The sequence below is a fragment of the Kwoniella newhampshirensis genome, chromosome 8 (assembly GCF_039105145.1).
Source record: "Kwoniella newhampshirensis strain CBS 13917 chromosome 8, whole genome shotgun sequence".
Lineage (NCBI taxonomy): Eukaryota > Fungi > Basidiomycota > Tremellomycetes > Tremellales > Cryptococcaceae > Kwoniella > Kwoniella newhampshirensis.
In genome coordinates, this window is record NC_089962.1 from 1,026,629 (window position 1) to 1,050,490 (window position 23,862).

The 23,862-nt window shown below is 52.1% G+C and overlaps 7 protein-coding genes across 7 annotated transcripts; 3 read left to right on the forward strand and 4 right to left on the reverse strand.

Annotated features, from left to right (window-relative positions):
- Positions 1 to 217: 217 nt before the first annotated feature.
- IAR55_004586 (uncharacterized protein) lies at positions 218 to 1,297 on the reverse strand (the record flags this gene model as incomplete). The annotated part of the gene is made up of 4 exons (XM_066947683.1): positions 218 to 312; positions 491 to 625; positions 870 to 929; positions 1,033 to 1,297. The coding sequence occupies 4 exons, from the start codon at positions 1,295 to 1,297 to the stop codon at positions 218 to 220; spliced, it is 555 nt and encodes a 184-aa protein (XP_066802097.1).
- A 682-nt stretch (positions 1,298 to 1,979) lies between these two features.
- On the reverse strand, positions 1,980 to 3,881 carry IAR55_004587 (uncharacterized protein; the record flags this gene model as incomplete). The annotated part of the gene is made up of 11 exons (XM_066947684.1): positions 1,980 to 2,169; positions 2,220 to 2,371; positions 2,424 to 2,491; positions 2,551 to 2,715; positions 2,761 to 2,878; positions 2,932 to 2,990; positions 3,035 to 3,195; positions 3,258 to 3,338; positions 3,388 to 3,463; positions 3,529 to 3,616; positions 3,738 to 3,881. 11 exons carry the CDS (start codon positions 3,879 to 3,881, stop codon positions 1,980 to 1,982), a joined length of 1,302 nt encoding a protein of 433 aa, XP_066802098.1.
- Positions 3,882 to 4,230: 349 nt separating this feature from the next.
- On the forward strand, positions 4,231 to 5,474 carry IAR55_004588 (uncharacterized protein; the record flags this gene model as incomplete). The annotated part of the gene is made up of 6 exons (XM_066947685.1): positions 4,231 to 4,394; positions 4,547 to 4,666; positions 4,734 to 4,836; positions 4,902 to 5,039; positions 5,099 to 5,178; positions 5,234 to 5,474. The coding sequence occupies 6 exons, from the start codon at positions 4,231 to 4,233 to the stop codon at positions 5,472 to 5,474; spliced, it is 846 nt and encodes a 281-aa protein (XP_066802099.1).
- Positions 5,475 to 6,414: 940 nt separating this feature from the next.
- Positions 6,415 to 12,302, forward strand: IAR55_004589 (uncharacterized protein; the record flags this gene model as incomplete). The annotated part of the gene is made up of 5 exons (XM_066947686.1): positions 6,415 to 6,710; positions 6,783 to 9,291; positions 9,339 to 11,413; positions 11,485 to 11,755; positions 11,811 to 12,302. 5 exons carry the CDS (start codon positions 6,415 to 6,417, stop codon positions 12,300 to 12,302), a joined length of 5,643 nt encoding a protein of 1,880 aa, XP_066802100.1.
- A 597-nt stretch (positions 12,303 to 12,899) lies between these two features.
- IAR55_004590 (uncharacterized protein) lies at positions 12,900 to 14,568 on the reverse strand (the record flags this gene model as incomplete). The annotated part of the gene is made up of 2 exons (XM_066947687.1): positions 12,900 to 14,440; positions 14,520 to 14,568. The coding sequence occupies 2 exons, from the start codon at positions 14,566 to 14,568 to the stop codon at positions 12,900 to 12,902; spliced, it is 1,590 nt and encodes a 529-aa protein (XP_066802101.1).
- Positions 14,569 to 15,582: 1,014 nt separating this feature from the next.
- IAR55_004591 (uncharacterized protein) lies at positions 15,583 to 18,015 on the reverse strand (the record flags this gene model as incomplete). The annotated part of the gene is made up of 8 exons (XM_066947688.1): positions 15,583 to 15,831; positions 16,034 to 16,393; positions 16,479 to 16,656; positions 16,710 to 16,901; positions 16,956 to 17,221; positions 17,327 to 17,501; positions 17,570 to 17,727; positions 17,857 to 18,015. The coding sequence occupies 8 exons, from the start codon at positions 18,013 to 18,015 to the stop codon at positions 15,583 to 15,585; spliced, it is 1,737 nt and encodes a 578-aa protein (XP_066802102.1).
- Positions 18,016 to 21,707: 3,692 nt separating this feature from the next.
- Positions 21,708 to 23,448, forward strand: IAR55_004592 (uncharacterized protein; the record flags this gene model as incomplete). The annotated part of the gene is made up of 4 exons (XM_066947689.1): positions 21,708 to 22,178; positions 22,424 to 22,630; positions 22,758 to 23,189; positions 23,320 to 23,448. 4 exons carry the CDS (start codon positions 21,708 to 21,710, stop codon positions 23,446 to 23,448), a joined length of 1,239 nt encoding a protein of 412 aa, XP_066802103.1.
- Between the last annotated feature and the right edge of the window lie 414 nt (positions 23,449 to 23,862).

The following is a 23,862-nucleotide window of genomic DNA, read 5'->3' on the forward strand; positions in this document are numbered from 1 at the left end:
ACGATCCGGTCGGACTCAAAAAGCTGTCTCGACATGGCGATCCATATGTGTCATGAGTGAATTCCACTTCGATTCCTGGGGGTGCTAAATTACTTGAGGTCTTTCGACACCCATCTATAGTACCCGGCTGCCTTCAGCACACTTCACTCTCAACGAGTGCACCGCTCCATTCTACCGTCCTCCTCACGGTATATCCTCGTTGGCTCATCCAATCCGCTTAGAACTGCGCATGATAGCCATTGAAAGGAGGTCGATCGAGTCCCTCCCCATCCAGCAAAACAGGTTTGGAGGGCACGACGACGCCCACGAATCCTGTGCGAGTTCGACGCGACTTCATGTCAGCGGCGGTCCTCCGCGAACACTGTTTGTCAAAGACGATTCTGGGGGGGAATGGCCGAACCGGTGGCTTGTAGTGTAGTGTACTGTATTGCAACATCTTGTATGGGTGTTGTCATGATGAGAGGAAGTGAGGGGAAAGGAATCCACTCACTCGCCCATTCGGAAGTGTGATTACTCCACGAGTGGATATTCGCAATCTGGACGACGGCGTCCCCGACTCGGACAGTCTTGGTGGTACCGTCGTGCAGGCCCATGACCGCTTCCCCATGTGTGACGATGAGGTAGTCTGTGAGATGGAGTGGGCGAGGACGATCAGTAGGCAGGTCTTTAGGACTGGCTAATGTGTGAATGGAGGTTGGGGAGATAAACCTCCCTCCACGGGGTATCTTGGGGCCGGAAGATAAAGTACTGTAGGATAAAGGGGGATGGGACTGGTATTGAAGGATGTGCGGATGGAAGTGCGAGTGCGAGTGCGAGTGTGCGAGAGCAGGAGGCGGAAGAGTGGCCGGACCACCATTCAAATGAGTGACCACAAGACTTTCCAAAAGTGTTCGTGAAATGAAGAGCGCCCTCATAATGTGGCGGAATATCTACTCTCATCCCAATCGAATGATCAGACCATCAGCCCTGAACCTCTTGCAAAACCAACCCCGAACTTCACAGTAGAATCAGGTTCAGATGGATGGCACTCACCGACCCATCTCAACGATGTTTGATCATCATGGCTGATCTTACTGGGTCGGTACCCCGCCCACTCCACCGCTTTCTCAGGCTCCCCGATCAACGTGGGCTGGACATACCCCACACACGCTTTGAGGGTCTCGTCGTCGTTGGCGTGGGGAAATGTGTCGTCCATGACGAGAGGGGTGCCGTCAATGGTCGAATGGGAGGCCAAAATCCTGTGAGGAGGTGGGAGGGTTTTGGCTGTGACAGTCGTTGTGGTGGCAGTGGATGACATTCTGAAGAGACGTGTGAGTGAGGATGATCAAGCTTAGAGGCGGTGTGTAATTATGTTCACGACGTTAGGGCTTGAGTTCAGATGTGGATTAGTCTCTCAATGACTGTCACTGACCCCGAGGGGTATATATACTTTTTTCAGCTCAACCCATACCGTCGACGAGTCTTACCACTCATCAGAATCCCAACGTGTTTGGATGACCCCCGGCCACCAATCGTCACTTACCATGCCAAACAATTCACCGTCCAGAACACCTTGAACGCCATCATCAACCCATCTGACATCGATCCAGAATGTGGAGGGATTGCGAAATCATCCGCGTGGGGTGATGCTTGTACCCTGAGATCGGACTGGAGATTATTCATCGATTCAGAATTGATGATCAATCACGAATCGACCTCCACTCAAGGTCTATGATTCCGATATTACAACCCAGACTCACCGCGGGGCGCGGAGTGCGATCTGCGCTGCATTCTGGTGACAAGAGTGCATCGACGGTGATCATCGAAAACAAGACTGATAAACATCATAGACTTGGTCATGCACGACATCTATCGGGTCGAACCATCCAGACTTACGGCGCAGAGCCATGAATCTATCCATGTATACAAACATATGACTAGCTAATCAGCCGCGCACCAATGGGCGACGACCCCTACAATCCTTTTTCCACACCCGCGTCCTACAGGAAGTTCACGGTGATACTCAGACTGACAGGTAGAGCGGGATCGAGCACCGTGATCCCGTCGTCCTCGATCAACAGGTCAACGAGAAGCTTTTCCAAATTCGGCTTCGTGGCCTCGTGCACATCAGGAGGACTCGGCCAGTATAAAGCTCCGCGAGAAGTGGACAGGGAGGGTCGCGAGATTTGCCTGGAGATATCGTCAGCGAGCCTTAGCCTTCCATGCCAGATGCAGCTCACAGGTCTTGTCGCGCGATAAGCGAGTCGATAAACCTTTCCAAGGTCCAGTCGCGTCCAACATCGGCGGTGAGAGATTCGCCTCCACATACTGGACATTCGGGACGTTTCTCGTGCTCGAAAGTGTAGGTATAAACTGAATCGTTGCCGACGTACTGACTGCAATGTCAACGCCTACTTTGATAGAATCTACGACGCAGAACACACCATCATGTAGTTGTTAAGAAAGGGAGCGCACGCCGTCGCGATCTTGAGTGCTTCATTGCAGCAAGACGCTACTCGCCCAAGTCTCGTCAGCGATGAGCCTCGGGTCGCCAAAGAGAAGTTCACTTACCCGCGATGATGGCGTTCGTACTAGCGATCGCAGGTATGATATTCTTCACCACACCCTGTGTCAAAGCCCATGTCACCCCCTCTATCTTGAACTGCGCCGCTCGAGCAGATGCTTGTCGATACAACCACTCGATGTGGTCCGGATCGTCCGTATCCAGCTTTTTGTCTGCACAGATGTCAGCATACCCTTCGTATATGTAAGTCTACGCACCCTTGAAGACTTTTGGCCATTCGAGAACGCTCGCCCATTCGATACAGTGCTCAGGTAGACGAGGGGTATTGGCAATAGTACATATAGGGAAGGCGGTTGGAGGTGTGAGCATATCGATCTAAAACTCGGATCAGCGGGATTTCCATCATCAATACCCCGGAATACACTCACAGAACACTCGTAGCACGATGTGACTGTTGGCAAAATCACTCTCGCTTGCCCCTTAAAGCCTGTTCGTCAGCTCTGCTTGTCCAGAGCGCCTTACCCTCCGTACCACCGTCAATCAAGGGTTTCAAGTTCTCTTCATCCTCCTGCGCCATCTGAACGAGAGTAGCGTTGATCCATCTTCTTGCAGAAATGGAGTCAAGACCAGCCACCACGATGTTGAACTGGGCGTAGAATGATTGAGGATGATCTTGGATCTTGCCGTGGTAACTACAGATTATGAGACACGCTGTGAGACGACCGTCCATGGGATGAGTAGTTGATACACGTACGCAGTAACTTTGACACCCGGGACTCGCTTCATCACAAATTCAGCCGCACATAGGGCTTTAGACTTTCCGACATCCGCCTCGCTAGATCGTTCTCAGCTGTGCCCGTTCCTTGTGCAGTTCAGTAGCTCACCGAAAGAGGAACTGTCGGTTCAGGTTGGAAATATCGATAGTGTCCATATCGATCACATGTATATTGTTGAAGCCGGCTTGTACCGTCGACAGTTCAGTATAGGTTGTCTGTATGTCATAAAATGCGTCGAAGCGTACTTACACAAAGCCAGGTTCTGTAATATCTCGCATCCTAACCCGCCAGCACCGATTACCAGGATCTTTGACTGAGTTCTAAGAAAGTCTTTAGTCTGACAAGATTCATCAGTCGTCCAGTCCCTACTGATCTCTTCTCTTCGTGAAGCGACTCATAGCAGTGAAGTATCGTCGTCGGAGGCGATGCCATGGGGATTTGCAGCAGGATCCACTCACCTCCTTCCCACCCACAAACCGCTCATCAGTCCAAGGTCCTCTCCTATCTAAGACTTTGTCGATATGCGCAAATCTCGTCTCGTCCGCCAGATAGCTGGTCAGTTTTGATGGACCACCATTGGCATTTGCTACCGCAGCGGTCATGATGACCAAATCGAGCTATAAGTTGTTCGAGCGAAGGAGGAAAGAAAGACACGTTGAAGTCAAGATCAAGTAGACCGTTGACCGTAAGCAGCATACGGAGCACCCCGCGGGGTTCGAGGTCAAAGAACTTACGTAAGCTGTTCATCGCCTGCAACTCGAATGAAATGTTCAGATTTCCAGCAATCATCATCATTTAATCGTTGTAGCGATCAGCTAGATCATTTCAGCCGCACATATATTTTATGCTAACGTTTGCGGCTCTTCCCTCTCCCTGTCTCACCTTTCTGATTTCTCTTGAAGCTCAACTCCTCCCCGACACGACCGCTACGACAGAAAGCACCTTTACAACATGGTACGAGAGATCGAACCTCCCTCTGTCCAGAAGGAGTTCCTCCTTGCAGCACTCGCAGAAAGTCGAAGACTCGATGGTAGATTACCGTTGGAGATGAGGAAGGTTGATTATATCTTTGGGGAAGAGCTGGGATGTGTGGAGTGTCGATTAGGAAAGACAGCGTGAGTGATGCAATGTAGTTCTTCAGTCCTTCGCTATGTCTTCCCTTTCTCCGATCTGCGTCTCAGATGGTCAATGTGCCTGACGAGCTCCTTCCACATCACTTTTGGCTCAACCTCAGCACGTTTGGAGGAACATGCTGACCGATACACAGTGTCCTTGCTCAAGTGACCGCTACCATAGCCAAACCGCGAGATGACAGACCGTACGAGGGTTTCCTACTCATCAACTCGGAAATCGGACCGATGGCAAGTAGCGTTTACGAATCAGGACGGTGAGTCTGTCGTGGGAATCGAGTCGAGCATAGATGAGAAGAATTGACAGGTTGACTTTTGTTCCAGAGCCAGCGATGATGAAGTCATGATCACACGGTTACTCGAGAAAAGCATAAGGAGAACAGAAGCTGTTGATCGGGAAGCACTGTGTATCATCGCAGGGGAGAAGGTGCGTCTCACGCCTGACGTGCTTCTTACTTGTGGTGCCTGCCATGAGCTGAATTGCTCGAGCAGGTCTGGCATCTTCGACTTACTTTACACTTCCTGTCTGATTCTGGAAACTTGCTCGATTGTGCTGCTATGGCAGGCATGGCAGCATTGAGACATTTCAGGAAGCCTGAAGTCGAAGTCATTGGAGATGAGGTTATCATTGTGAGCCTGTCATGTGGTCACGACTTGACATGTCTTGCTGATGACGCTTTCGTATCAAGCATTCTCCCGATGAGAGAGCTCCAGTTCCCCTCGCTATTCACCATACTCCCCTCTGTCTGACTTTTGCTTACTACGAGAAGTGAGTACGTGTGGTGCCGTCATCCGTGTCATACGCTAAACGACCGATTTTTCAGTCTCCAACCTATCCTCGATCCTATCCATCTGGAAGCTACGCTCTGCGCTGGCACTTTGACTCTGACATTGAACGCTCAACGAGAGATCTGTGTGCTATCGAAAGCAGGCGGAACGCCACTGGCTGCGGACGAGATCATGGGCGTGGTCAGAGTCGGCGTAGAGAGGGTGAGGGAGATGGTCAAGCACCTCGAGGAGGAGCTGGAGAAAGACAAGAGCACAAGGGTCGTGGAAGTGCGATAATATGCATGTGGAGATCGTGAGAGAACCATGGAGGCCGACACGCAAGATAAAAGCAAGCATACCCCGCATAAGATACCTCAATAATCGTGATGAACCTGTATGCATACATCATGCGACACGTCATGTGTGATGTCGTTCATGAAGGTTTTCCCCATCCCATGAATGTAAGTCGTCGTGGCGACATACGCCCTCCCGGCGCCACTCGAGACGGCGTAATCAGAATCAAAAGGAAAAGATGAGGTTCGCTGCTCTCGACGGATATCTTCTTTGCTTGGCGCGACTCTCCTTGAGATATGTCTCTTAGATGTTGAGATAGACCCTGGAATCGAGGTATATGCACTGCAGAGATAGACTGAAGGTACAGTTTGATGGAGCTCATGCGTTGGAAGGGGGGCAGCACTTGTCTTTGGTGAAATGAGTGGCATTGACTCCATCTCTTCGGAGTCAATTTCATTCAGGTTCAATTAACTTTTACATTTCCACACCACAACATTACCATCACATCATCATCAACGTCACGCACGAACACACCCACACGCACACGAACATACACACGAGCCCCTCACTCATTCATATCGGACCGATCATACACGCATCGCATCAAGGAGCCACAACAACAACGACAACGATCAAGACAAAAACGTTGCGCTAAGCGTTGAAGAGTCAGGCCACGAAAAGGCTGTGCGACGAATTCAAACCCAAACGTGACAAGGGTGAGACAACGCTGGACATATTCATCCTTTTCTGGCGGGAGAGACAAGCGGACGAATGGGATGGGATGGACCGTCTGTTCAGGTGGGTGCATCTCCATTTTCTCGTTTCGTCCCCTCCGTCATGTAGCCCCCGCGGTGGTTGCGCACATTACCCTCGACGTTTGTTCGTCGTCGCATCGACATTTCCTTCGTCTAATCTTTCCCTTGTCTTTGTTATACAATACATTATGGACAAGGATCCTTTCTACTACGTCCCTTCGTTCGAACTTGACCTGGACCTCAATCTGACTCTGCATCAATGCAGGAAACGCACCGCGTCCTCTTCACAGAAGCAACCGCCTGACAGACTCGGCAGGAGGACACCGTCCGGTTCAGGATCGACGCATGTGGATGGTCTGAGCGAGAGGCCTACCGGCAAGCAACGCGAACAGGATGGGAAGACCGGTATCCCCAACATCAAAGACTTGGGCAGTGAGCCACCGAGTCTGAACGTGGACATCAGGAATTCCCTCATACTTCCTTCGTAAGTCCGGACACGTAATTCATCGTGCGAGCAAGAAGGACAGAATTCGTACTGAGCAATTGTGTTGAACAGGCTCTCACAGCGCTTTTCCGTCCTCATTCCATCACTTTCGACCGCCTCCGAAGAATCTCTCCGCTCTCTGTTGGCATCCCAACGAGCGCGACACAACGGCCCGGCTTTGACAGAAGAGGAGGAAGAGCTGCTGTTCGCTGAGATACGAGGAACAACAAATCAAAACGGGGATGAGTGGGATGGACAACCCCCAACTGTCGAGCATGACTGGACGCTAGACGAACGAAGAGCAAATGGCTCCCACCACGGAACAATTTCCTCGGGCACCACGAGGTCCTTTCTCACCACGTCAATGTCCAGTCCATCTGTCCTCGCAAGTTCCGATGACGGCAGATCGACTACTCCTACCTCCAACGGTGACTCGCCCTTCTCGTTTACATCGCCGCCTCCGACCTCCAACTCCTTTACATCCTTCCAAACGTTTGGTGTAGGCGCGGAAACCGAACAACCCGATTCTGCGGCATCTGCCAACGTCAAAACCAAGTCTTATGGTTTCAGCGGAGGATCAGGAATGAGAGATGGAGACTATATTCGGCGAGTCAAGAAAGGTGCCAGTCATAAAAATTTGAAGAATTCGGTATCTAGTCGAAAGAGCGACAAGTCTGATGACAGCCAAGGCACACCTACTAAGGAGAATGTCCCGCTACCACCGATGATCTCGACTGAAAAGGCGAATGCGTATTACCAGGGCGATAGACAGCGTCTGACTACCAGATCGACCAGTCCAACCATCTCAGATAGAACAGCTACGCCAACTTCGACTCTAGTCGCTACGGTGGTCCCTATGGCTGCAGCGAAATCAGGTCATTCGACATCCTCCTCGCTGTCCCTTACTTCACGTGGACACTCGCCTTCATCCTCTTTGACGCTCAGATCGCGTGGCCATTCTCCCGCCTCATCAGTCTCCCTCAAGCCACCATTCCCTCCTCCTACTGGTGTCCCTCCCCCAACGCCCGACTCGCCCAATTCCCCGCTATTCCCCGGGACTCAACGAAGGTCAAGGCAGCGCAAGTCGCTGCTCGCTGGTCTGAGCAAGGCTCAGGTGAAGAGAATATCTCTAGCGCTGGAGGAGATAGGCGGTGAACTTCAAAGAGGCAATTCGATGGTGACGAAGAGCGCTCCAGCATCCACGAAGCTGAATGGTATGGACGAAGAAGAAGAGATGTTGGAGCCGGAGAACCTGGATACGGCACACGAGCATGAGGAAGGAGGAAGATCTCGACGACCATCTGATTTGCGGTCAGAAGGATCAGTTCAGTCAGCTACATCTTCTGTCTTCCCCTTTCAGATGTCCCCTACGAACAGCACTTTCACCGGCAATCCTTCAACAGAACCAAACTCGCCTTCCAAACTGCCTCCGTCCCCTCGATCACACAATCTGCTGGCACACGTAGCAGATCCTTTGCCTTCTATCCCAATGCCTGTCTTCACCCCTAGGAAGAGCGCACTCAAGGACTCTCCTCCACTTGAACCTGTGCCAGTCTTTACACCTACTAGGAGTTTACCGGTCAGACACCAACCCACCCTCTCGACCTCTTCGTCCTCATCTCAAGTTCCGCCAAATGCCGTCTATATTCCTGGCCAGCCGCGGCCGGTCAGGTCTATGCATCATTCGGAAGGGTCGATGTCGTCGAGAGCGCCGACTCCGAGTAGTCAGTCTCCCCTGGATGCTCTGCGAGCAGCGACTGCGTCTCCGGATCGTAAAATTCGCGTGGACGCCTCATCGTCGCCTCTTCAGACTATGCCTATGATCTCGGTGAGATCGACCTCGCTTGCTCAATCGCGTTCCGTGAATCAGGTATCGACAACACCGAGCCGGACGGGTTCATCGAGTCGTAGCGACGAGCCTTCAAGCTCTTATAACCGACGTCGAGCGGGGACGGTTGGAGACATGAGCAGGCGGTCCAGCTCGTCAATGGCGAATCACTCTCCTAATGCAGACATCATTGAAGAGCGCGACGAGATATCTGACCAAGAAGAGCTCGAGAAGCAAAGCTCCAGCGATCACGTTGTACCACAGCTGAAACTAGTACCGGCTCGACGGAGCGTAGCGGAATCCCGGCGAGAATCGGAAGCCTCGGTTAACCAGCTCCGTCACAACGTCAACGGGCGATTCTCACCACGCGAAGAACGTGATGAACAGGTTGCATCTATTCGAGGCACCATCATCAACTCAGATGAGGTGACTACCGCCAGTACCGCGCCAAGCAGTGCGCCCATGTCGCCGACTATGACTTTGAGAAGATCTCCTTCGGGCAACTCGCACAGCTCGAGTTTCGTGGAGTCCGAAGGTGTGGATGTCCACTGGGCTCATCTTTTCGACAACAGCCGACCGAGTTCCTCCGATGTCGAAGAGCCCGAATCGCCTGGAGCCGCTGTCGAAATATTGCGGAAATTGAGTGGGGTGGGCATTGAGGAAATGGCACTGTTCCAAGGCAAGTTGGTCCAAAGGGCCAAAGTCGAGAGGCAGGCCGTGAGGGGAGATTTGGATGCTAGTCCGGTCGTTCCTGTGAGTTTCTGCAATATTCAGTCGCGATCCATCTGAGACCTGTTTAGTACACACCTCCAATGTCAGCCGAGACATTTAAGAGCCCGTCGAGTCAGCGACCTCTTTCGCCCCCCACAACGACAACAAGCCCTTCAACAAACACTTGGCGTTTTCCCGTGTCGGGTACCTCGCCTCAACCTGGAAGTGCAATACTTGAGCCAAGCCAAGCCGTCTCGTCTGTGGACACCCATATTCTCACTCCTCCGCTCACAGGCCCCTTGGTCGCTCGATCTGGTTCGCGATCTGGAGCACTGGTGATACCGCTTCGTCCCGCTCCACCGCCTCCGGCACGAAAGATCGTCACCGACACACCTTCAACAGCCGATTACGAACCTATGTACACTCCTCCTTCCGCATCGATGAATCGAGAAGCGAGCACCAGCGCGGCTGGTCGACTAGCTCTTGACGAGGATCCAGAAGTTCGACGCGACTTCGAAACTCGTATCGCCAAAGCAACGGCGGCTCTGAACCGTACACCATCGAGTCACGGTGGCAAACTGGGGCGAAAGCCGACCAAACGGGGACCAATGGTCATTTCTAGCCCAACGCTTGTATCAACCACGGCGAAACTCCCTACGACCCCTCTCACACCGGAGAATCCAGGAAATTCCTCACCAGCCAAAACTCCGGAGAAGACGGGCGGTTCTGCTAGTAAAATGAGTTTAAGGTGGAAGAAATTTGCAGGCTTGAGAAAAGGTTCATCAGCTTCGAATCAACCAGTGACGTCAATGCCAGGAGCTATATCTTCTCCTTCACCAGTGCAACCGCAACTCCTGCCTACGAATTGGACACACTCGCAGCCTGACGGTCTGCACCGAGCTCACTCACAGTCCGCAACCAAGAAATTGGACGAACCTATCGCTCTTCGTCCCAGTGAGGAGACGGCGGCATTTCCACCTTCGGCCCCTCCGGATATCAATTCATTCAGATTTCCCCCACGAAAGACTGATTCATCTCCAACGAACCGCACCGATCAGACACATGAGCCCGTACTACTCAGCGACAGAGCACCCAAGGGTATCAAGCAGATGATTACCACGCTTGATGGTCGTGAAGGCAGCCCCGAAGACGATAACTCACTACCATCGAATCCGTCATTCGTAGGTCTAGTCTCGGGTCATACACCGCCCACTCTTCGTCAAGCAACATCCTCGTCTGCGCCGACCGCATCAGACGTGGCAGCAAGAGTGGCCGAATCGCAACATTTTTCTACACTATCAGAGGATTCTGCTCTGGCTAAATTCGTCGAAGCTGGTCGGCAACTCGGTTTGAACGAGGATCAGATAAACGACATGTTGGCGGCAAAGGATATGTCGGCTCGGTCAGGTGCACCCGCGTCTACGGGTACGGATGAGCCCACTGCACCGACTTCTCAACTAACGCCCACGCCTTCGTCTTCGATCATCGCTAAGAATACGTCTGGGGAGAAGGAGAAAGCGAAGAAGGGTCTCTTCCAGGCCCTTTCGAGAAGCAGAAAGATTCAGCCTGCTATTGTACCCGCTGCTGCTCTCTCGCCCTCGTCAACAGCGAGATCAGGCACGGAACCAGTGCACGATAAGGTTGTAGTGCGCCGTACGATGATCCTCCCAGAAGGATTGAAGATCATCCCTTCCACCCCGGAGACAAGCTCAACACCCAACCCGAATGAGTCTCCGGACCTAGCCCTCCGATCTGGCCAAACACGCAAACAATCAATCCGACGAAAACCCATCAACCTGTCTCAGGAGGACCAGGCGTTGGTCCAGAGTAGTCCACCAGCTCATCGAGGCAATTTCAGTCGGGTCGATGTCCCTTCAGAAGGAGAAGCGAAGCACGGCCTTGGCTTCCTGCATCCCAACACGACTCTGACCATGAGCGACTCGATGCGAACGAACAGTAACGCTTCGATTTCTGCCTCGCCGGCGGCCTCGGCGGATGACCGGTCATTCACAGACAGCCATCAAAGATCTTCAACTGGCGGTTCGTTGATTGACATGTATGCCGATGACTACGAGAGTGAAGAGGTATTGCAGACAAGCCCAGTCAAAAGAGCCGGAGGATTGGTGAATGGAGAACGCCCGTCCACGCAAGCCTTGGAGATTTGGTAGGTGACTCTATCCGCTCCGCCAGGATGGGCTCATCATAGACTGTATGCTTACCCTCATTGTGCCACAGCGAATATGCTGATGGTGAAGTCGTTTGGTCCATCGTCGACGCTCTGCGGACATCTGTGACTGGCTCCGTTGATGGTGAGGAATACGCCTTCGATTCGGCCCATTCAAGATCGACGTCATACGCCTCTTCGAGACGAGACTCGTCGATGCCCGTAGAAGGTGGAGACATGTCTCCGCTTGGTTGGCCGAAGCACGGAGGTGTAGGAGTGGCAGGACTGAACTTCCGGCACAGAGACAGAGACGCGGTGCCGAAACCTCGTCCTCCGACTGATGTGAGTTGTGAAGCATGTCCCTAATAACGATCATTGACTGACGCATATGTCACAGGTATATTTCACATCCTCCCGGGACGTTGCCGACCTGATCGATCATCTGTCTCGGGACCTTGACGCGTCACATGGTCGAATCGATATCCTCCCGTCGCATTCGCCGTCGAACGACACGCGTGGTGATCCAGCCGTGTATAAAGGTGATGAGGACCGTCCACCCCAGTCACCTTCACCCACGAATGGGCAATTCGATGACGCTCCGTCTCCTGCTCCACCTCCGAGGAGGGCGCCACCACCTGCACCGATCTCCCCTCAACGGGCTAACGCGATGACGGCAAATGTGCCCGCAGCAGGATTCAGCCCGAAACGACAATTATTCGTCAAGCAGAACATGATGGGGCACAAGCAAGGGCAGCATAGTTTCGGGTCCGGTCTGAGTCCTTCAGCAGCGAGTTTCTCTTCGTCGGTGTCTGGGGTCGGGCCAAGGACGGTAGAGGATAGGTTGCAGGCGTTGTTGGATAAGCTGAAAGAGGGTGGTGCGGGACATTAGATTGGCGGAGCTGTAGGATGTATGCGGAGGCTGGACTGAATTGAAGCCAGTCTTGCATAAACATTTTCATTTCATGTGCATAACGATCCGGTACGATTTTGTTGATGTAGATATAATGACGATTTTGATGAATTGTCCGTAAGATCTCACACGAGATAGACTCGTCTTCTCTCGGGAAGGTTGGCAAGGATCGATTATCGTCACAATGTTGTTTTCGCTCGCTCTGCCCCACATCAGTCTGGTATTTCTCCTCTTCCTCTGATCTCCCGTGCCTGTCATCCATCGAACCACAATGCCCGTGGCAAGTATAGCTCCTCCTTCAATACCAAGCGCTCGCACATCGCTCGCAAATCGTACTATCATACGCAATGATGCAAGAGTAAGTAGATGTACATCGCATATGACACAGTAGTTGACCAGCAACTACGTATCTAAGATGTTCGAAACAAATCGTCCGTTTTCTTCTTCCTCTCTCGTACTGTACTCAGCTTTCACAATCTTTCTTTTCTATCTATCACTGCCACTAAGCCGGAACGGAGGCGGAGACGCGAGCGGAAGGCTCCACAAAGGATCCAATGTCCGTGGATACAGTATATCTCACCCATCGAATCCAGTGCCGCGTGCGTCTACATCGGTATCTTCTCCAGAACGCGGAGGGTTTGAGCCAGAGCCAAGGGCGTCGTCAGAGCTTGCGAGGCCTTGGCCAGAGTTTTGGCCAGTACTGATCGGTCCTTCATCTCCTTCATCCATGTTCGGACCGGGAGTACTGGGGGCAGCACCGCCGGGAACCACTCCCCCTTGTCCACCAGGGAAGTCTTGTCCATCGTCTTTGGTTGCAGTAGTCGGTCCTCCTCCATTGTCGTCAGCCTCGTGGCTGTCATCGGCATCTTCAGGTGGGTTGCCATCATCGCCATCACCATCATCGCCATTTCCACCTTCGCCATCTCCACCTTCGCCATCTCCATCATCGCCATCTCCATCATCGCCACCATCGTCACCGTCATCCTCCCCAATATCGTCACCGTCATCACTTCCATCCTCAGCACCGGCGTCACCGCCATCGACATCGTCAACATCGTCGCCATCATCTCCCCCATCCGCGTTACTCTGCGATCCATCATTGTCTTCACCCCCCTCATCCCCATCATCACCACCCGCAGCGGCTCCAAACTTTCCTCCATGTCCACCGGCGGATCCTTCGCCCTCCCTGCCTGGAGCCGGATCTTCTCTTTCACCTTCTGGCGCACCACCGAATCCTGGTCCGTCGCCACCTTCCCCTTCTCCAGCCCTATCTCCGGCCCCACCTAGACCTGAACCTTCACCTTCAGAACTACCAGGACCACTGCCACCTCCCTCACCGCCTCCAAAAGCGAAAGTACCATTTCCACTTCCTCCACTTGCACCTTCTGCTCCTGGACCACCAGTCGTGCATCCGATCCCTCCTGGCCCAGTACTAGCTCCAGCACCATCATCAGTCCCAACATGATCTTTAGGCCCTTCTGCACCTTCTGGCGCGGCTGCCAGATCCGTGAAGTTGAAAGGTCCGCCTTGGCCATGAAATCCTCCCGTCGTATTGCCATTCCCATATTCGAATGCAGGGCTATTTTCCGTTCCTGGCCGGCCTCCGAATCCTCCGGTAAAGTTGAAGCTCGATCCGTGATGAACGTGTAGATGACCGTGGTGAGGACGAGAGGACGTCCCGTTGTACCCTTCAAAAGGAATATTTGGAAAAGGGTCGGTAATGTTTCGACCTGGACCGAAATTGGGACCAGAACCTCCTCCGGGTGAAGGGGAGTTGCCATCGAGTTCAACGGGGATCATCGGCTGACCATGACCTGGAGCGAGCTCGTCCTTGGTGTCGGGCGAAGTGGGATAGATCGTGTCGTGGTGACCTGGATCAGAAGAGAGAGATGGTATAACTGGATCAGAGTCGGAGCTGGACTCCCCTGCATCAGGACGAGGATCGTCTGAATCGGGTCCCGCTGCGTGTTGATCAGACGAGAAATCGGCACTGGGATCATCGTTCGAGATCGAGGCTGGGGATGAGGTAACGGTAGGAAGACCGACTTCGGAGGATTGAACGTCAGGAGCGATGGCTGGGCTAGTCTCTGTCTGAGGTCGAGGGAGGGAGTTGACACCTGGGACGAGGACAATTAGTCAAAAGGTCGTAGTCAAAGCAAAGGGAGAAAAAGGCAGACACTTGGTCCGATGACTCACCTTGTGCAACGAGGAGGGACAAGATAGTGAAAGCGAGTGCGAAGTGCATGGTACGGCAGTAGTGTGTGATCCAGTGAATGATCGTGCCAAGCGAATATGAAGGGTTCGGGGTGCGATCGAGTCTTGCGAATACTGAATGAACGCCAAAGTCCTCGTCACCTAGTTGGGATTATATACCTTGTCACACATCATATCGTTGACACCGTCACATGTTGCCAGCGAGATCAAGTCGGTCGATTGCATTCGCTCTCGACGACCCCTCGAAGGGGTGATTGACCATCCTATCCCTGTTGCTGTGTAAAGGCATCAATTTGATCGAGTGCCAAGACCTTGAATATAGATAGATGCTGTGAGACTGTAAAGGACGGAATCATCAACCATTTACAGGCGATATGATTCACTGCACAAATCATTGACAATTACTCGCCCATCTTCTCCTTGAGGCGATGAGATTGCACTGTACACTGAACAATGGAGTACATGGGGAGATCAAAGCGAGTTTGAACAAACTTACTCGAAACAATCGATCCCCAAAAGCCATGGACCAACTCCACCTCCACCGTACCAGCCTGTATAAATGAGTTGTACAAGGGTGTGTCCCACGCCCCTCCTTTTACCTCTCGCCACATCTCGGCAATATACCAATCCCCTTCGATCCGCTTAAATGGACCCACCCTATCCATCGTCCCCGAACACCTAGCATACTTACCTACTGTCTCTTGTTTGTGTCGCCCTCACACTGCGACCAAGAAGGTTTGGCCTTCGCCCATAGCACAGCGACCCATGGTCTCAGGGGACGGCCTTGCTTTGTGCTGGCTTCGGCTGGTTCAGACGGCTAATATCTGGATGGGTCTGGAAGTCCTTTCGAGGGCGTCCGGACTTTTTGCTGCATGCGTTTTGGTGTTTGCTACCGTGTCACTGCTTGCTTCATCTACTTGCCGATGCTAAAGTCAAGTGGGATCACATCATGGAACCTTGACCGCGAGTCATTATACGCAATGCATCGTGGTCCGCTCAAATGCTAGACATGATTCTACTTCACATACCACGTTCATCTACAGGCTCATAAGACCATTCCCAGTCCCAACACACCCGCAACAACCATCCCCACAACCGTCAGGGCTCCCTCGATTCTCCTGTCCGCCCCACTGCTCGAGGTCGATGCAGTCGTGTTGACACCTGGTGCATTTGCGGCTCCTGTGGTCAGGTTCCTGGCGATCAACCAGGGTGGAACACTGTTGATGACCGGTTCGTAGGTGTTGGGAGTGGTGGTGTTGTCGTCTCCGGCCCAGCACCATGTGTCAAAACATGACTGACAGTCAGCGGTCCTGTTAGATGAGCTGTAATCGAATGCTCGGTCGGACAAAGCGCAGGCGAAACATTTCGGCCATGTGGGCACTGTGCCGTTGAGTGTCAAGGACCGGAGACCGTTCAGCATGGTTTGAGTAGCTTCGTCATTGGTGTATGAAAGTTTGTACTACCGGTCAGCGGGAGTCATCAACTGAGACACTCACAGTAGAGGTGTTAGCCGCATAGCTCCAAGGGTAGGACGGAACATAGATGATCAGAGGAGTCGTAGTGTCGTTACATCCGAAGAAAGTGGGTCGAGTGTTGTATCCTCCATTGATGAACCCGTTCTCAGACGGGACTTCAGGCATTCGGACCATGGTGTCGGTTCGTTCAGCAAGGATCCTAGCACGCTCAAAAGTAGTGCGGAGCGATGTGCCGTTGGGCCATGTGTAGGTGGTGTCAAACGAGGAATCGAAAGCGACGATGGCGTCGACGTTCCTGAAGGGAATAAGCAGTGGTTCAATAGGGATGTTTTGATTCGTCTCGCCACCGTCTACGAGAGTGATGTATTCGAGGTCAGCAGTCTGAGGTTCGTTAGCACACGTCGTATGTAGGGCTCCAGACAACGAAAGCGACATGATCGTGTATGAGGTATGGGACACTACTCACTGGATTTTGGCCCGAATTGTACCCTGCAAAACTATTGGGAACTCTCGCAACGTCGTACTGATCCTCGCCCAGATCCCGCAAGAAATCTGTGACGAAAGTGTTGATCAAGCTACTATCAGAGGAATTGATCTCAAGGAGGGCACCATTGAACAGTGTGGCCGATGAGCCCATAACAAAGCTGCATTGATTGTGTCAGATGATCGCGCCAACTTGGCTGAATGGGAAGCTCACGATAACTGATCGAATCCTTTGTAGCATGTGCCATTTGGAGAACCGTTGTTCAGCTCGCTCCCAAGGTACTCAATAGGAGTGAAAGCTCCTGGTGACTTTTCGGTACTTCCAAAAGCCCATGCTCCGAACTCGTAAGGCGTGTATTCCCATACGGTTGCATTCTCCGCGATGACGAGCTCTCCAGGCTCACGTCTGAGAAACATCAGCTTGAGCCGTGATTACTTTACTCGAACATGGACGACTTACTCGGCTGAGATGATGATCGGCATGGGAAGGGAGGCGTTGCCTAATTTGCCGACGACAGAGGGAAGGGAAGAGAACGTGAGATTCGGGTTGTTTCCAAGTTGATACTGCGTCGGCAAGACGTGTGATCCGACAGCTAATCCCCAGAGATCGGTCAGTTGAGTCGGGAATCCCTCATCGCCCTTGGCATGCGTTTCAGTTATGAGTTCGGTGTAAAAGCTGACTTTGTCATCATCAGGGAAAATGAGGTTTGAGTCAAGGTTCCAGAGCTACGATGCGGTGGCATGAACCGTCAGTAAATGGCTATCCAGCAGGTGAAGAAAGATTTGCCGACCGTTCAGAAACGACAGGTTGAGAGAGTTCGTCCCACTCACACTAGTGATGAGATCAATTGGCAATGGCCCTCCGTTGGCCATGAACGACCCCGTGGCCCAACTACCTCCACTCAGACCAGCCCAGTAGGTCACACCGTCCAGCCATCCTCCCAGACCACTCGCAGCCGCTTCCGAGCTCCCGTTCATCATGGACATGATACCACCGAGACCGGTCCTACCCAGCACACGACCATACTTAGCAACGCACTTTATGCCGAGATTCGAACCAGACAGGCGACTTACAGCATCGCTCTGTACCCTCCTCCAGCCAGCGCCACACCGATAGTCGGCGTTCGAGGAGGGTTGCTCAGCCCATGGGCGGCCATCTGGGAGTTGATGACGGGATTTGTGACCCTCTCCCTCGCAGTGATGAAGGCTTGTTCACCCGTCGCTAAACCGGTCTACGTGTGTCCCAGATTTCGTCAGTTTTACGTTACCCGGCCAACGAATTTTTCCTCTTCTTTGCGGGCTGACCATGATCCTTTCGATGATGATGCGTGCGGGAGCTTGATGGACAACGTATGACTTACAGTCGCATTTCTGACCCAGGTCCATCCAGTGGGGCAGGTGACGTTGTATGGTCTGTACGACGTATCGCCGAGAGCTCGACCATCCAGCTGTGCAGGCTGAGCGGGTGCGGCGAGCGCAGACGCGGTGGCCAAAGCCATCGAAAGCGCAAGTGTCAACATGGTCGTTCGTTTGATCGGTGTGGAGGTCGATTTCGCGGTTCGATCCTGTGTGCTGTAGAGAGAGCTAGATGGGAGAGAAAGAGCCAGAAGGACAAGAAGCGAAAAGAAGTCAGGCGAAATGGTCTGAATCGCAATCCGCTCCGACGACCAGAAGAACAAGTATGAGGATGAAAAGAAAGTTCCGACTCCGCTGGTCTGTTATATGTATCCGAGGGATGCGCAGCGATGATGAAGAACAAGATGCATGCCAGAACAGGTTGACAGTAGTAGTAGTGGTGACAACAAAACCGATGCTGCGGGTCGGGCCCCGTATTCCGTGGTAATCTGAAACTATTTTGATCACGCCCGATGGCCGATGTCCGTCACGTTCCAATACACCTATCTATACGTGTAATGACTGTGCATTCACAAGTATCAGACTGTTGCCGTCAAGCATGTCGCAAGGAGACTGACTTCCCTCTATCTCTCTCTCGAGCAGAAGAGGACCCGATGGTCGACGGAGCCAAATAGTTGAGGAGAAGGGAGACGGAGAAGTCGACGGCTTAAGGTTTATGCTTGATGCGCAGGCACTCATTTGCTCCGTAATCCCCCAGCGTACATTTACTCACAACGGCACTCCTGCTGTGCTGCCTCGGCGCAGTCGAGACTTGGCAGAGATCTATGGTATTCCAGGTCACGTGGGAAGGTAGTCTATTACGTAATTAGTCCCGACGAGCAGTGAGCCTGTGCATTGCTGTTGGGCTTGTGTGTGGATGTGTCTCAATGACCCCTGGGAACAGTCACGTTTTCGTCCATTGGATCAGTGGATCAGACCTATTGTTGATTCGACATGACGCGATCGTCATGTCTGATGTGCAATAGTCAACCTATTCCTCTTCCCTCTGATCGACAACACGGCCCTTCAACCTCACTGCTGATACCGTCGCCGCCGACAGGTACACGAATGCAGAGAGAAGGATGGTCTCTCGGAAGGTATACGTGAACACCATAGGGGAAGAAGAGTACATCGAAGGGCATGGTTCCTCTACCTTTGCAGGTTGTTGAGAGCATGCTTGGGCTTCGGGACGACTCTATGCGGCGATTGGTAATGTCACGGGACTACACCAACCAACGGGGATGTCCGTCGTTTCAGCTTACAAGGCAACCAATGAAAAGTCTACTATCGTCGATGTGCTCCCGGCTTGGAACAAGATACGCGATGTTGGTGAGACTTGGGCTAAATCTTGTTTCTAACTTGAGGGTTCTCTGTCGAGAACAGCCAAGTAAATGTTGGTCGATGTATTGAGGTTATTCAAGATGATAATATTCAAAGGTACTACGGTAGGACAAAAATCTAGAATCGACGGGGAACTCCTTTCTCCTTTTGCTACGTTCATGTATATATCCTTTTCTTTGCACAAGTTCGCCAAACCTTGCATGTGTAGCGACCTTTTCGCCGGATGTAGAAAGAAACCTCGAGTGGCTGAACAATTTGTATATTTACCGTATGTGGTGAATAGGATTGATAAGCTTGTCGACGTTTCGGTTCTTTCTCCGATGAATGCCGTTTCGTTCAATTGTTTGTCAAACTCCTGGGAACTGTCATGTCGGCCATGACCACCCAGCCAATGTCTCGCGGCAAGCCTATATAACCGGCGGAATTCCAGTGCGGCTGGAGATTCCGATTGTTCCCTTTTGTGGTTCAGTGGTTAATGGCCGGTTACATTGCCATTGTGACAGGAACTTTGTCGGAAGTTGGCCTTACTGGTATGCAATCGTGACAACGACTCTATGCGGCGATTGGTAATTTGAGCGAATGAAATGCCCATTGCACTTCAGGTGGGTCTTGAAAATCCCTTTTGACCGTGCAAACAACAACAACGACCGGTAGATTTAGAACTGCATCACGAATGGTTCGCTTCGTCACTTTGATCATCACGTTATCCCACGCCACAACACTCACGCATCCTACCAAAAGAGACTCGAAAGAGACCGAGATACCTTTGACGGTCCTCGCGGAAACTCTGTTTGTCGCATCCTCTCGTGAGACTTGGCTTGCCAACCACTTGGGGGAATGGGGGATTCGACGACTCAGTCCGATATTGACCACAATGACAGAGAAGGGACCGTTGACTCTGTGCCATTCCACTGGACTGTACACACCACGTTAGATGCGTGGTGTCACGATGGTCAATGTGGCCTCAGTCAATGAGCCCTATCACACAACGAGACAGTATACTATGAGGAAACGACGATAACGAGGATAACGAGGATAACGAGGATAGCGAGGATGGCGAGGAACTTGACGCGGATATCTAGAAGGGCTCGTAGCAGTTCTAGATAGACTGAGGTACCACAGTGATATCGTTGAACGATGAGCAAGGTAATAGGTATGACTTTCAATCGAGAAATCGCTAGAGAAAGACTAGAACAACGAGAACTAAGACCATGTACCTATATATCTCCACTGATCCATCCGCCAGGATGCGTAGAACATCGATCAACTTCCTCCTGTTTCTATCGTTCACCTGTAGCCCCCTTTAACTCGGTCTTCGGCGAGTATATCGAGTTGTGCTCGAAGATATCGAAGAAGTCGAAGATATCAAGAGGGTTTACGTAATAATGGCTTATTCGTGGTCGTGGCGGAATGGCCGTCATGACACGTGGTTGCGAGAATGACGTCGTCCTCGCCTAAAGGAAGATGGCACTCTCCAAGTCGTGAAGCCAATCAAGGAAGAACGCATCAACGCGAGCGCAAACCTCATCCTAGACGAAGGTCGTAAAAGGCCTCGACCATACAATCACCAGATCATGAGCAACCGATGCATCATAGACGGAATGGTGCGGTGGGTTTTCGAACCACGTCGGGCCAAACTTTGTTGGCATGCTCCCACTACGATTGTTTATGAGCCAGACGTTCCCCCGGAGAGCAGCGGATTGGCTAGCCCAGTCTTCATATTTCGAACGAGACAGATGATGCGAGAAGAGACAACCCCAAAACATCGGAGGAGCAACGAGGGTCAGAGGAAGGATGTATGTGTATGAGATCGTGGTATGAGGAGAAGAATGACCAGGAGTTCAAAGTCATCTGTTGGGCGTTGCAAAAGAAGCATGGGGCGGAAAAGTACTTTGGAAAGATAGATTATGCGCTCAACCATGTCAGCTTGCCTGGAGTGAAGCTCAAGTTGGAGCAGAGGGATATGTAATTGGAGGTACAGGTGTCTCGGAAATATGGGGAATTACTCTGGAACGATGACAGAATGATGCTATTTAGGAATCACAATGGGTGCACAGGACAGTACAAACTTTGCCATGACACAGAGTGAGTAGCACCTAGAGACTTCAGGAACTAGGAACGGTATGAAGTATCAGAAATGGTGCGTATATATGTCGAAAACGTTAGCTTTGCGACAAGTCAAGCTCATTCGTGGCCCGACCATACCACTGCCGTACCACCACATATCAAGGCGAGCCTGCGTACACTTTTGACTGTCGGGATAATTCTCCTCAACATAGGAAAAAGAAAAGACCAAAGCCCCGGGCAGTTTATCTAACTTGCTGTAGATCCCAAAGAAGTCTTGTTCCTTATCTTATCGCGTCACACGTCCGGTGCGACCTGTTGGAAAAATCTCGAATTTACACGTCATTTAGACTATTTTAGTTGTACGATCTGATCGGAGGAAATGTTGCACGAGATTCATCGATTCGCGCCAATGCGAATCAATGCCTCGAGTCATTGTAACTCTCTAGCTGTCTTTCAATCCAATTGCATCACTCGTCCGACCTCGTCCAGATCCGCCAAAAGGAGCGAAACAATGCGATCCACAGGACTCCTTTCCCATCTTCACCCTCTTCCAAAACAAACTCGCAGCTCCCGACCTCTCCTCCGCCGCCTTTCCAGCAAAATATCACCGCCCTCATCACCCAACCAGACTCGAACATACGCCTCATCACCATATTCCCCATCTTCATCATCCTCCTCATCCTCCTCTTCCTCCTCCTCCTCCTCGTTGTCGACTCAAAAAACGCCCTCTCTCAATATCCCCGTATCGTCTGGCGGACCTCAGGCTCCGCTGGACTATTGCTCGGCGCTCGTACAGAGGCTGGATCCTGAGGCTTGGCTGTGTTCGTATTTCTGGCCGAAGAAGGAGAGGAGTTGGTGGTTGGCTTATAGGGCTTTCAATGTGGGTCAGGGCTGATTCGTCGTTGCCCCGTTTCGAGCGACGCTCGTCTGCTTGGTCATTGGGCGCATCCGGATGTACATTCTGCCTCTACCCCTTGATTGCTTTCAGCTCACTCTTCCGTCCCAATCTGTACCTGTCCCTTCCTCCCCTGGATATCACCTACCGTGATCTGACCTTTGCGAGACCTCTGAGAAAGAACGATCGCTGACCGTTCGCCCCTTTACCAATCTCTTCCCGTCTCACAGCTGGAACTCCACTCGATAAGCACCACGATCACCCAGCCCGCGCTCGCCTCGATCCGTTTCCAGTTCTGGCGAGATGCGCTCAAGCTCATCTTCTCAAATGCACCAGGGACGGTGGTCCCTCAACATCCTGTCGCGGTGCTTTTGGCGGAGACGAGGAGGAATCGACCGATCCAGAAATATTATCTGAGTCAGATGATTGATGCTAGGGTGAGTGGGTCGTGATTTGAACTCTGTGTTCTCATCATTCGGCGTGCTTTTCATAAGCACTCAAGGTATCCTCGGATCGATCTTTGCGAGAAGCGCTGAAAATCTGTCATACTATTCCAATGGTTAGGCGAAAACACTCTCCCTTCCTCCATCCTCACCCACTTTCGAGACTCACCTATCGACCTACACCCCCCTTTCCACCGCCCTTCTTCTCGGTCCCTTACCCCTCCTTCTCCCACCCACCCACGCCTCTTCCTCCCATCTCTCTCACACGCTCTCTCACCTCTCCACGCTCCTAACGACCGTCTCCCTCCTCCGTACCTTACCGGTCCTCATCTCGTCCAAACGCCAGATCAACATCCCCTCCGACTTGTGCGAGAAACATTTGATCGTCGAAGAACAAGTCCTCAGGAAGGGTGCGGAAGCGCAGGGGCTGAGGGATGCTTGCTGGGATATCGGGACCCGGGGTATGGACGAACTGATCACTGCGAGAAGGGATTTGAAGGAGACCAACGGCAAGATCGTGCCGAGTACTGTGATGCCGCTGTTCCTGTCGGCGGTGAGTGCGGTTCTCCCTCGTCTACCCTTTACATCTCCGAATCGACCCATCTATATATTGGACACAACGGGCCTGCTGGGTTTCGGTTGGAGAGTTGAAGGAAATCGTGCTGCTGATATATGCCACCCAGGTCCCGGCGGAGAACTATCTCAAACGATTAGAGAAACTCGACTTTGACGTCTTCCATCCCGAATTGTTGAAACACGACTGGCAGCTCGCGCCGAAGATATGGTGGAGATATCAAAATGGCAAGCTGTAGTTGGTGTGGGGTATGGCGGAGAACATAGAGAGAGAGAGAGAGAGAGAGAGAGAGAGAGAGAGAGAGAGAGAGAGAGAGAGAGAGAGAGAGAGAGAGAGAGAGAGAGAGAGAGAGAGAGAGAGACCTTGAACTGGCGTATGGACGTCATCCGTGCTTGCCAGATCGTTCAACGGGTCTTTTGCGCTCGTTGGGAGATGAATAGCGGAGCATCGACGATGAGTGGCGCATATGCATTGATATTGGCATCGAATTGTGATCCGGAAACTGTCTTGCTCCCGCTGCTGTCACTGATGCGACCGATCCTGCTGCAACAACGACGACGGTATGTGTATACTGACTCAATCTTGGACCGGACAGTGATTCAAGTATACTGCACCAGGGAATGATGCCACAACACCCATCAATCTAGACAGT